General features: G+C 39.3%; 2 protein-coding genes across 3 annotated transcripts in view; one reads left to right on the top strand and one right to left on the bottom strand.

Moving 5' to 3' along the window:
- LOC109033309 (proteasome adapter and scaffold protein ECM29) overlaps positions 1 to 13,847 on the bottom strand; it is a 480,922-nt gene that overhangs the window by 185,611 nt on the left and 281,464 nt on the right. The gene's annotated exons all lie outside the window — the stretch shown is intronic.
- Cpr51A (Cuticular protein 51A) overlaps positions 1 to 13,847 on the top strand; it is a 40,962-nt gene that overhangs the window by 11,569 nt on the left and 15,546 nt on the right. Inside the window, exon 1 of one of the 2 annotated variants that reach the window (XM_019045886.2) lies at positions 12,435 to 13,482. The exons of the other annotated variant lie outside the window; for it this stretch is intronic. Within the exon in view, the coding sequence (XP_018901431.2) occupies positions 13,462 to 13,482 (21 nt within the window). The 5' untranslated portion in view covers positions 12,435 to 13,461. Of the gene's footprint in view, positions 1 to 12,434; positions 13,483 to 13,847 lie in introns of those variants that run through there. 2 annotated transcript variants of the gene reach the window in all.

Raw genomic sequence — 13,847 nt, 5'->3', positions numbered from 1 at the left:
TTAACCGTAACCTACGAAAATGGCAAATGGCCGACGTCAACGAGGGCGTTTGAGTTTAGCAGAGATTCCTGCTTGGCCCGGGAGGCTAGGTTTGACAAAAAATTCTGCCGCAGATCATCAGTAAGCAGGAGCGTGTTACCGATGCGTCTCTACTCTCAGCTCTAGTGGAGAAAGAAAGAACTTTAATTGCCTTATGTATTGGCAAAATCTGCATTGGAAGCAGATAGACAGGGTGGCTCTGAGGTAAAGCGCTCGCCTCGTCCACGGATCGCGGCCATTGGAGGGCATTTTCTTAATCTTTGAAACATAGATAAAAATGCTGCGTATGGCATTACAGGATTATTTTTTCCATAAAATAGGTATGAGTGAGGGTTGCATTTTGACGCACATAATTGAAAAGGGCTCCTCTTGCTTCAGAGAAACTTCTGGATCTAAGGTCTCAGTTCCCTGTATAAGGGTAAACAGGGACCGTCCAATAAACTTGTTTTCTCTTAGAGGAAAAAGGAGACTCCAAAGATAGAAATTAATGTAACATAGTGGATAGTTAACATACTTTAGTATAAAGCTTTACACAGAGTACTTTTGATACTCCTTAGGGGCCATCCATAAATTACGTAAGGCACTTTTTCCCATTTTTAGACCTCCATCCACCTCCTTGTGAGGCACCGTAAGGCATCCCTTAAACCCCCCCCCCCCTCTAAAAATTACGTAAGGCTCGACTGAACTCCTTTTTTTTTTATTATCGCAGATCTTAGCATACCATTTCCTTTAGGAAATAATGACATTTTTAGGCTAATATTTTCATTAGTGATACTAAATTTTTGAAGGATAAGTTCATAGGAAATATTAATGATATAGGGGGGATTGCAAAAATTTGGTTTCATTGCCCCGCACTAATATTTTAGTTGCATTTCCCTGCGCACAGCAACAGGTTGAGTTTCTCAGGGCAATGATCTGCGGGGCATTGCTATGATACCATATAATTAGTTTAATAAACATAAATACGGAGCAAAATTGAAGATTTTTTTGGCCTTTGGAATAGTTAAAAATATAGTTGACATACTTAGTCATAATAGGTACTTAGAATGAGCCGTTCTTGCTTTTTTAGTTTGTTATTTTGTGAAAATGTTCGTTATGCCTTAACATTCTCTACAGCAGCAGCAGGAAAATGAGTAAAAATATGTACTTTTAAAGGAAGAATTCATTTTTCTGAAATTTCAGAGAGAACTTAAATTTAGGGGTTTCATTGCAGAAGTAGCCAGAGGATAAATAAGTACCTACGTAAAAAAATTAAGCCACTCCTCCTTGCCCTCTCCTGTGTCCTAAAAGCAAGACAATGGACAAAATCGTTGGAGTGTGCTCCAAATAATGATTGAGAATAAAATAAACAGACTTTCTTAAAGAATCGCCTTGAATAGAGTATTTGGAAAACATAGACTTATTGCTCAAAAACTGTTCTTGAATAAATTGTTTCCTCGGTCTAAGGACAAAATTTTAACCCACGTTTATATTATTTGTTTGTTTAAGGTGTTGAAAACGGATGAGAGTGAAATTTTTCCCTAAATATACCTGATGGAGCTATTCAACTGAGCTTTTGGCTATTAAAACTGACCTGAGATTTTTCGTATCACCAACCATTTACTATGGAAAATACAATTTTCGAAAAAGGAAAAAAACCGTTTTGCCGGGGGTACCAAAAAACATTTTAGGAAATTCGATTTTACCTACAATAAATTTGTGAGCAGTTGAAAAAATCTATGAATGAACTTGGTACTTAGGTATGATGCGCTGGAAATGGAATTTCCGAGCAAAGCATGATTTCCGTAGGTATACGCTGTTTGCTCGGAAATGCACTGATAGGTCAACCTTTGGGCACCAAAAACTCCTATCTGCCGATCTTTTGCAGCTATCGACGTGAGCTACAACCGATACCTTATTCTGAGTATGAGTTATTATCTTTTTCGCGAATTTCCGAACAAACAGTTTATGCACGTATACGCTGTTTGTTCGAAAAGACCCTCATATACTCAGCATAATACTTTTGAGTGTAATACTCGTTTGATACTGACAAACTTAAGGTCTTGTCTCCACGGGACGTTTTCATGGGATTTGTCCCAAGTTCGAATCGCAGGAATGAAACTTCCGGGATTTTTCCCAGTTACCGTTAGTCCAGGCAATCTAGCATAAAATTAGACCTTAGGTGGAAAAAAATCGGAAGCAAATTCCAACTAAAGGGCGTTAATGTACCCCAGTAGGAGTGTAGTTTCTGAAAATTTCCCAACTTTCCGACGTGCGGAAAGCCCTGAAAAATCAGGGAACTCCCTGAAAATTCGCCAATTTTCAAATGCACATAACTTGGCGTCAAATTATCGTATTGAGATCATTTGTTTTTAAATTGTCAGAAATTGAGTCAGGTACATGTTAACGACAACTAAATTTGGAGAAAAAATTACCATAGTTGTCAAATTTACGAAAAATTGAAAATTTGTTTTTTTAAAAATCTTTAAAGCTGATTTCAGGTCCCAAATCGTTAGGAATCGGAAAAAATGCCTTCAATAAAAGTTGTAGAGAATTGTTTAAGCTTTAAAACGGTATATTAACGAAATTTGTACGATGATTTGTTGCCAAACTACGCGCAAAAAACCCGGGATTTTTAATAGAAGTTTTTTAATAGTGTTTAATAAAAGTATGAGAACACCCCCTCTCCTTCCCTCCCTATCCCTTGTTGCCATAATTATTATAAAAATGTTATCTCTATCGCGTTAGTCAGAGAGAAAGACGGTTTGACCCGGAACAAATGCATAGGTAACAAACTTTTCGTATGTAAACGTCATCAGTAGATCCTCCTGAATAACATACTAAAAATTTACCACGGACCGACCCCGGAGCACCCCCCAAAATGCCTAAAATCAAAATGGCGGCCATAATAAGGCCGTATGGGATTTCGGTATTTTAAAATGTTCCTATAGTGTCATGTGAGGTATCTTTCCCTGTGTAATTTTGGTCGCAAATTTCGTATATGAAGTCAAAAAAGCCCCCGGGTCAAAAAGGGTGCCCCAAATCCAAGATGGCGACTAAATTTGAAAGGCAAGGGAGGTCATTTTTTAACTTTTACGCGATTGCGCGAGTGAGGTATCATTTCCTACATAATATTGGTCGTGGATTTCATTAATGATGTCAAAACAGCTCCCCGATCAAAGGGAGTGCTCTAAATCCAAGAGGGCGGCTAAATTCGAGAGGCAGGAGGGGTGCATTTTTTAGATTTTTGCGTGAAAAGGCGGGTGTGGTGTATCAATTCCTGGATAATTTTGGTCGTGAATTTCATTATTGATGTCAAAATAGCTCCCCGGTCATAGGGAGTGCTCTAAATCCAAGAGGGCGGCTAAATTCGAGAGGCAGGAGGGGTGCATTTTTTAGATTTTTGCGTGAAAAGGCGGGTGTGGTGCATCAATTCCTGGATAATTTTGGTCGTGAATTTCATTATTTATGTCAAAATAGCTCCCCGGTCAAAGGGAGTGCTCTAAATCCAAGGGGGCGGCTAAAATTCAAAAATCAGCGTGCTGATTCCAATTCTGTGTCAAGCTCGTCAGGATCTTTCACCTCGGGTCTCTCCAAGTTTTTACGGTTGAAGTTGGCGCAACTTCTGCGAAAGTCGGGGCATGACCTTACAAGTACGCTGCGTAGTGTCAAACCCTTGCTTAAAATAACAAGGCAAGGAAGGTGTCTTTTTCCGTTTATTTCTGGCCCTGGAACAGAAATTAGGTGTGAATAGGTCCTTTAATAAAGCAAAGATCATAATAGTATACGACTGATAGGAGTGTATGCTAGAAAACGCGCGTTCGCCCTACCTATTGAATTAACAAGCAAAACATACTCGCTTCCAATTTTAGTACGTCTCTAGCATTCCTTAACTGTTTCTGCAAGGGGATTTATTCTCTTTTTCTTAGTCTATTTCCTATTACTGGACATTGCATGTGCTTAATTAAAATCTACTTATCCATATTCGGCACACACTTCCAATCCATGGTGTAGGGTGGTGCATGCGAAAGGATATGCAGATGCTGATATCGTTGAAAAGGGTGTTTAAGCTTGCAAGAGCACCGCAACAGAAATGTAATATGAGAGAATCTGGACCCATTTGATTTTTGTTAAATTGATCAGAAGACATCAATTTTTCTTTGCTCTTTAGAAGTGATATTACAGACGATAGCTCACAACATCCCTTGTATACGGCACAGAATCAATCAACGTTTATGTAAGCAGATACTGTTCTTGAATGCGTATACTGGTTGCGATTCGACCTGCCACATGCACGGAATCATAAAAGGAACTACATTCAATACGCGTGAAGAGATCTTTACCTGCAAGAATCTACCGAAAGGTTCTTAGATCCCCAGTAAAGCCTTGAACGAATATGGAAAGCTGAAAAAGGCGCAACATTCCTTCTCTATGGTGCCACAAAAATAAAACTCTCAAAAACGTCCGTCATCACGTTTTCAAAGGAAAAAGTTGCAGCTTGCAAAATCTTCGTCGCAAATAGAGAGATTAACTCCGACATTTTCAGCCATGAAGCACCATCAATATAAGGAGCTAAAATCCAACTGTGGACGGGACAAGTCGATCTGGATGCGCTTACCAATCGGGATGAATGTATGAAAACAACTAGATTCATTCCACTTTCGACCGACCTGCCTCCAGCTCCACAGTCGTTCCTCAAAATCCTCCGTTTTTATTTTAAGCAAGGGTTTGATACTATGCAGCGTACTTGTAAGGTCATGCGCCGACTTTCGCAGAAGTTGCGCCAACTTCAACCGTAAAAACTTGGAGAGACCCGAAGTGAAAGATCCTGACGAGCTTGACACAGAATTGGAATCAGCACGCTGATTCAGATTTTATCCTATCTTGACAAGAAAAGGCACGTCTCGTGAGCAAAAACAATTCATTAGATGCTCCTGTTAAATTATTTCAATACCGTGAACAGCCATGATGGTCACCTGCTTGCATAACACGTACCATTTTTTGAGTAAAATTAATCTTTTACATTTTTCAGACTCGCGTTGAATAAAAGAAGACGGAAAAAGACACCTTCCTTGCCTTGTTAGGTGAATTTTTTTAAAAAAAAAATACACCCATCCACCTATCAAATTTAGCCGCTCCCTTGGATTTAGAGCACTCCCTTTGACCGGGGAGCTATTTTGACATCAATAATGAAATTCACGACCAAAATTATCTAGGAATTGATACACCACACCCGCCTTTTCACGCAAAAATCTAAAAAATGCACCCCTCCTGCCTCTCAAATTTAGCCGCCCTCTTGGATTTAGAGCACTCCCTTTGATCGGGGAGCTGTTTTGACATCATTAATGAAATCCACGACCAATATTATGTGGGAAATGATACCTCGCCCACATAGCACAGAATCTTATGTCAATACTGATACATATTGTTGGATGTTGACATGATATCACCAACACTAATGCAGTATGATATTAAGATTGTCGGTTAAAAGGTATACCGCGTCAGCAGAATATAACACTGATACCTTCAATATATCAAACAACAGTATTGAGTCAATGCTGACGAGGTAAAAAAAAAAATAACACGAGAAGAAATTAACACGAAAAAATGAAAAAAAAATATAGGAAGAAAAAGAAGCCTAAGAAAACACGGTGTTAATCAAAGTTATGATGAAAGTCGAGCCGCGCACTGATGCTATGCATGCTATAACAGCCTTAACAGGCGTGATTTTAACCCGAAACACCATCAGCTCCCTGTGGCTCAATGGCAGAATACTGGGCTAGGAATTCCACGGTTCGGGTTCAAATCCACCTGAGGGCGTCCGGGTATTTTACGCTACTAAACGTCGCAGGACATCAAGTAAGTGGTTTATAATATTCAATACTTGTATACTTGTGTAATTCATGTTTCAAATGTAATACATGTGTAGTACTATGAAAATGACGGCCATCGTCTGAACTTTCATATCTACTTGACAGAGTGCGCTGAGTGTACAGACGTGTCAGTGTTAAGGTAGTAATGCATACATATTGTCGGTGTCCTGCAGTGTTCTGATGACCTTGTCATAACCCTGATTTCCATATGAAATCAACCTTTTCGGCCAATACTGTAACAATATTTTGACAGCTCCAAATCAGTAACTAATAAATACTGGCATAGTCTTGATATAATATTAAATCAGGATACATCAGCATTTTATAAATACTGACACTACTGACGTGTCAGTACTATTGTAGTGTTATATCAATATTCTGTGCTATGTGGGTCACTCGCGCAATCGCGTAAAAGTTACAAAATGACCTCCCTTGCCTTTCAAATTTAGTCGCCATCTTGGATTTGGGGCACCCTTTTTGACCCGGGGGCTTTTTTGACTTCATATACGAAATTTGCGACCAAAATTACACAGGGCAAGATACCTCACATGACACTATAGGAACATTTTAAAATACCGAAATCCCATACGGCCTTATTATGGCCGCCATTTTGATTTTAGGCATTTTGGGGGGTGCTCCGGGGTCGGTCCGTGGTAAATTTTTAGTATGTTATTCAGGAGGATCTACTGATGACGTTTACATACGAAAAGTTTGTTACCTATGCATTTGTTCCGGGTCAAACCGTCTTTCTCTCTGACTAACGCGATAGAGATAACATTTTTATAATAATTATGGCAACAAGGGATAGGGAGGGAAGGAGAGGGGGTGTTCTCATACTTTTATTAAACAAGTAAATACTCCCAATTTCATAATTAATGTTAAAAGTAGGATCCTGGAGAAATTTTAGATTTTAACAAGTGGCTACGCGTTGAGTCGGAAGGATCTGCCGCTCTCGCGCGGAAAAAAATCCCGGGTTTTTTGCGCGTAGTTTGGCAACAAATCATCGTACAAATTTCGTTAATATACCGTTTTAAAGCTTAAACAATTCTCTACAACTTTTATTGAAGGCATTTTTTCCGATTCCTAACGATTTGGGACCTGAAATCAGCTTTAAAGATTTTTAAAAAAACAAATTTTCAATTTTTCGTAAAGTTGACAACTATGGTAATTTTTTCTCCAAATTTAGTTGTCGTTAACATGTACCTGACTCAATTTCTGACAATTTAAAAACAAATGATCTCAATACGATAATTTGACGCCAAGTTATGTGCATTTGAAAATTGGCGAATTTTCAGGGAGTTCCCTGATTTTTCAGGGCTTTCCGCACGTCGGAAAGTTGGGAAATTTTCAGAAACTACATTCCTACTGGGGTACATTAACGCCCTTTAGTTGGAATTTGCTTCCGATTTTTTTCCACCTAAAAAGCTAGATTGCCTGGACTACGTCTCAACGGGACGGGGCTCATACAGTCCTGCGAGTAGTTTGCGCAGGAAGATAAATTAGTTAAAGTCGAGTATTTGTCGTGCCTCGGGCTCCGGGCTATCAAAAATAACCCTCCAGCTAGCTCAGCAATGCGTGGGAGGAAAAACCCGGGCACGCAAAAAAATATAATACTAAGAAAACTAAGACGCAAAAAATATGGCTATAGCAAACTCTAGGTTTGCGTCTTCCCAATGCGACCTGCAGCTGCGTATCCGCGAGCGGGGCGAGCGGCGGGGTCCCAGGATGCTGGGCTTTGGGGCACGCGTCGAGGTCAACTCATCTCCGAAGGTGGCGTGTGCAAAAGAGGAAAAAGGACTGAAATGCCTTATCACTAGAGATGGTCCGGCTCGTGAGAAAAGTGCAACGCGGAGTTGCCATAGCTAACAGCTTGTGGCACGACAACGCCCCCGCATCCCGGAAATTTTCGCCCTCGAAAATTGAGATTAAACAGCCAAGAGAAAAAGGCGTAAAAAAAAATTGATATCTTGAGAAATGTATGAGAAGGTTATTTGGAAATTTACAAGAAAATCAAAAATTTTCTAAATGCAATTTTGAAAAATTACAAGTTCAGAAAATACAGGGTGAGAAGCTTGAGAAAAGGGAATGCAATTTGAAAATATGCAATTTGAAAAGTTACAATTTTAGAAAATACAAGGTAAGAAATGTTTAAATTGAGAAAAATGCAATTAGAAAGTATGCGTGTAGAGAATATGCAATTTGAAAATATGCAATGTGAAAAATTACAAATTGAGAAAATACAGGGTAAGAAGTTTTTAAATGGAGAAAAAACTGCAATTTGAAGAATTACAAGTTGAGAAAATACAGGGTAAGAAATTTTTAAATGGAGAAAAACTGCAATTTGAAGAATTACAAGTTGAGAAAATACAGGGTAATAAATTTTTTAATGTAGAAAAACTGCAGTTTGAAGAATTACAAGTTGAGAAAATACAAGGTAAGAAATTTTTGAATTGAGAAAAAAAATTGCATGTTGGAAATATGCAACCACAGACAAATATGCAGGCATAACAAGGAAATAGAAACACATCAAATTCAAATGAATTCAAATACTTCAAAATTCAAGATTCAAAATTCAAAATTCAAATACTTCACAAGGAAGTGGACTTTTGAAGAAAGTCAGGGGTGCATGAGAAAATAAGGGATAATGTACTGAGATGCTACGAAAATGAAATAGAATTTTTTTTTTTTTTTTATAATTTTTTGGTTTAATTTTATTTTTTTATTGATTTTTTTTTTAAATTTCATTTGTTTTCTTATACATAGAGAAAAAAAATGAGATCATTAGACTAGGAAATCGTTTTGATCGAGAAGATTCCTGAATTTCTGCGGGAGAAATTTCTCACAGAAATTCAGAAATCTGATCATGGAATCGATGGTGTGAAAACTAGACTTTAGAACGACATTTCATTTTCATAACATGAGGGGCAGTTGAGAAGGAAATCTGAAAGTACCTAAAAATTGACATTGTGTCACTGGGTCATTGGAATGCGGTCGTTACACAATAAGCCTTCAGAAATAGGAGAAATGAATGAAAAGATAGATATCTCAAGATTCAGGAATTCTGATCTGAGGAAAAATACGGCTTTAATCGACGCACATGAAAAGTTTCCAGTGTTGACACATTGTTTTTAATTACTTCAATTTGATAATTTACATCTGAAATTTTCTTTATAATTTTGAAAGGTCCATTAAATTTTGGTTGAAAGGTTCTTTTACTTAAACTGGGCGGTTTTTTTTAATAACACGAACTGATTTGGCAGATATTCTACATGTCATTTGAAGTATACTTAGTACTTACAAATTTTTCTGCCATATAAAGTGTTCATTTTTCTGTATCTCAGTTTTTATATTTTTCATCAGTTTGTGCTCCCATGGAGTCCTTTTCCAGTTTTTAGTTGCTTTTCCGAGCTTTGTCGTCCTCATGTATTTCCTGCGCGAAGCGTCGGTCTTCGGATCGCTTTTGCGTGGAAATCCATGAGCATGATGTCTGCTCGAGAAAAGGAGTTCATTTTTATTTCTAGTTGCTTTTCTGAGTTTGATCATCCTCGTGTATTTCCTGCGCGAAGCGTCGGTCTTCGGATCGCTTTTGCGTGGAAATCCATGAGTATGATTTCTGCTCGGGAAAAGGGGCCGTAGTTCTCTCCGGGGATGCTATTCCCTTGCTTCCGCGATTTGCGCGCTGGGACAAGTTGGGCATATCTTTTCTAGGCTTTCCCTCTTTTGTGTTTTCCTCTCATCCTGCCTTGCCTGCGCGAAGTGCTGGTCCTCAGGATCGCTTTTGCGCGGGGGATAGCGTTTGAGTATGAGCAGGAGCACATGTGATGGGACGAGCTGGGAAGGGATCCCTGCCTGGCCACCTCGGCTGCGCGGCTGCAGGTCGCATTAGGGTGCGTCAAAAAAAATGAAAGTCTGAAATGTTCCGCTCCCCAGGCGGCAATCGATGACGTTTGGTAAAAAAACATGTTTGCCAAAATTTGGGCCAATTTCAACCATTTTAAATGGTGCCAAAGGTCAATTTTGTGATGAAATTATGATATTTTGGTTTAGACCTCGATTTCGTACAAAAAACTCGATTTTACGCTGAAATCGTGCGTTTACGAGAAAAATGCCAAAGAACTCGAATTGTAGAGGATGAAATTTTACACTAGGAAGACGTCTTTGTAACCGATAAAAATCAAATTGAACTAGAAAAACTCAACTCGGTATTTATTTTTTTGGTCCTCAGAATTTCCGAGGTCGTACAAAGTAGAGGTTTAAAAGACTCATTTTTCACGAAAATAAGTCGGAAGAGGGTATAAATGAACTGTAGGCAAGTGTTGAGGATGCAAATGTCATCAGAACTTCCTCAGTTTCAAAAAAAGTTCCAAGTATTTTGCACAATCCTCCAAAAAGTCTACGGCTCGAGAAGCAGGATCGTGCTATAATAGTAAGGGGAAAGTGCGGTTTGACCGGGAAAAATTGCGTAACAAACTTTCCCTATGTAATCGTCATCAGTAGGTCCCCCTGAACAACTTCCTAAAAGTTAAAAATGGCCCGACCCCGGAATACCCCTCAGAAAAGTTAAAATTGAAAATGGCGGCCGTAATAAGAGGGTCCGGGAAATCGGTATTTTAAAATGCTCATTCTGTCTCATCATGTGAGGTATCATTTCCTATGTAATTTTGGTCGTAAATTTCATAAATGAATTCCGCAAGGCCCTCCGGCCAAAGGGGGCGCTTCAAATCAAAAATGGCGGCCAAATGTGAAAGGTAGGAGGTTGCATTTCTTTAAATATTCTCCGAAGGAACAAGGAAAGTGAAGTGTCTTTATTTTCATGTATTTATGGCCAAGAAACTTAAATTTGATGTTATAAATGTATTAAATAAAGGAAATTAAAGGAAACATACGACTATCGAGAGAAACGGAAGCTCAGAAGGGGCCTTGCGGAATTCATTTATGAAATTGACGACCAAAATTACATAGGAAATGATACCTCACATGATGAGACAGAATGAGCATTTTAAAATACCGATTTCCCGGACCCTCTTATTACGGCCGCCATTTTCAATTTTAACTTTTCTGAGGGGTATTCCGGGGTCGGGCCATTTTTAACTTTTAGGAAGTTCTTCAGGGGGGCCTACTGATGACGATTACATAGGGAAAGTTTGTTACGCAATTTTTCCCGGTCAAACCGCACTTTCCCCTTACTATTATAGCACGATCCTGCTTCTCGAGCCGTAGACTTTTTGGAGGATTGTGCAAAATACTTGGAACTTTTTTTGAAACTGAGGAAGTTCTGATGACATTTGCATCCTCAACACTTGCCTACAGTTCATTTATACCCTCTTCCGACTTATTTTCGTGAAAAATGAGTCTTTTAAACCTCTACTTTGTACGACCTCGGAAATTCTGAGGACCAAAAAAATAAATACCGAGTTGAGTTTTTCTAGTTCAATTTGATTTTTATCGGTTACAAAGACGTCTTCCTAGTGTAAAATTTCATCCTCTACAATTCGAGTTCTTTGGCATTTTTCTCGTAAACGCACGATTTCAGCGTAAAATCGAGTTTTTTGTACGAAATCGAGGTCTAAACCAAAATATCATAATTTCATCACAAAATTGACCTTTGGCATCATTTAAAATGGTTGAAATTGGCCCAAATTTTGGCAAACATGTTTTTTTACCAAACGTCATCGATTGCCGCCTGGGGAGCGGAACATTTCAGACTTTCATTTTTTTTGACGCACCCTAAGGTCGCATTGGGAAGACGCAAACCTAGAGTTTGCTATATAGCCATATTTTTTGCCTCTTAGGAGTTTTCTTAGTATTGTATTTTTTTGCGTGCCCGGGTTTTTCCTCCCACGCATTGCTGAGCTAGCTGGAGGGTTATTTTTGATAGCCCGGAGCCCGAGGCACGACAGTATTTAACCAGGATTAAAATAACAATTGCACTCAATTGACAATTAGACACGTTATTTTAACTAAACAAACATGAACAATGTAGTAATGAATAAAATATTGCACAGTTCGTTTTCACATCTTCTTCTCTCAGTGGGTCCTAAGGGTACAAGTACCATACTTGGTACTGGGAAAAATATTGATAACTCAATATTTTTCCCAACTTCGTAAGTGGGATTTTTCCCTGGGACAAATCTCGGGAAACGGCTCGTGGAGACAAAGGCCTACTGCCAACATATAACTCACATATGGTTAGGTACTAGGGATGGGCCGGATATCGTGTTTTCAATGGTTTAATGGTTTTAGAAAGGGCCAAAATGAGTGTGAAGTGCAAGGAGGTCCTGGTGCCCATCGCTGGCAAACCTGATGCAAATGATCTTGTATAATCGTATGAGCACTTCCACCAGATAAATGAAAATAATTAGCTGGTTGACGAACTGTTGTGTAGCAAACATTCAGCATACGCCTGATGTGTTGATTGCAACCTCGATAATTATGGAACTGGGGGCACCGGGACCTAGGCCCCCCCCCCCCCCCCACGGGGAGCTGGTTCAAAAACTCCGCCATTTTTTAACTTCTCTACCCTTATTCCTCCACAAGAGGTGAAGTATGACAAGATTCCGTTATGGGCCCGATTCTTATGGGAGATGCATAAGCCTCTTTTCGGCAATAAGTAGGTAATCATGGATTTTCGCAATTACTTTCTAAGAGGAGCTGCTAATGTCTATTAAAATTGCAATATTGAAGTAAAATATTTTCTAAGCGAGGATGCCGTTAAAAAATCGTGTCACCTCAATCGGCGACACTTTTTGGCAGTTACATTGCGCCCCATCAAACTGCCCAACGAGTTACGAACAGGGGTTATAACACCGCAGGGAGACTGGCGAATTCGCCGAGTCATCATGAAGAAATAAATTGGACACGAACATATGAACAATTGGACTGAGTTCATTAGAAAGTAACTAACCCACATTAAGTTGAAACTGAGAAAAAGAGGTTTGCAGTTTTATTCCTGCATAAGACTCAATGTAGAAAGTAAACTTTAACCTCTCTTTTCACAAACTAATTTCTGTTGTTCGATTTTCAGTTTTTGGCAGGAGAAAATATACGGCTAAAGGAACTCAAAAACATTCTTAACTCAATTTTTTAAAAAATGTGGGTTGGTTCCTTTCGGATAAACTCGGTCCAATTATAGGGTACACACACGTACCTCACGGTCCCAATCGAAATTCTCCGTGGATTTCCTCCGCTCTCGCCCTGAGTCAATGAAAAAATGACAAGAAGTTTAAGAAGGTCAACGGGACAGGGTGGAGGAAGTATATCTATCAACAATTTCGCTGCACATTAACGTCATCAGCGGTGCCGTGCGTTCCGAAAATAATACAGCGGCAACAACCCTCCAGGCATGCAGGGTAGGTATGTGGAGACTTGTTTTGATTCAGGTGGGAATGCATTATTTTTGTACCCCCGGAAAGGAGATCGTTACGCGAAATTTGGTGTCGGTGCGGCCGTCTGAACTGTTCATCCGATGACACCAGAGGCTGAGTTCTTGGCCCATAAATAGGATCAGCCCGGGGTTTGCACAGCACTTTGATGTACGTGTTGAGTGATATCAGCGATCCTTGGTTTCGTGATGTACACAGCCCCAGTTCACGTGAGTGTTTAATTTTTCTTCCTCTCGGATGATAAAGTTGATTATGCTCGTCTTTTGACCACTAGGAACTTCGGTACGTACCGATATGGTTAAAGGTGATTCGATGAACGCCATATTTTGTGTCAGAACGGCATGCGATATATCGCATCGATGAGTTCCATTTTTTCCGCTAGGTACTCGTCATTTTTCTCGAATTTTGAGATCACAATTCTGTTGTCAGGAGACTGAAGAATTTACTCACCAATCTTGACAATGAAGGCGTGGTTTATTTAGAGGAAAAATATCGCAATCGAGTCAGCGAATCGCCTTGAGCTGGGATCTAAAAAGCTCCTGAGTGGCATATCGACTGTTGAAAAAACTTTTAT

Source organism: Bemisia tabaci, chromosome 1, assembly GCF_918797505.1.
Source record: "Bemisia tabaci chromosome 1, PGI_BMITA_v3".
Lineage (NCBI taxonomy): Eukaryota > Metazoa > Arthropoda > Insecta > Hemiptera > Aleyrodidae > Bemisia > Bemisia tabaci.
The sequence above is the reverse complement of the archived record's forward strand: the minus strand, read 5'-3'. Positions and strand labels throughout refer to the sequence as shown.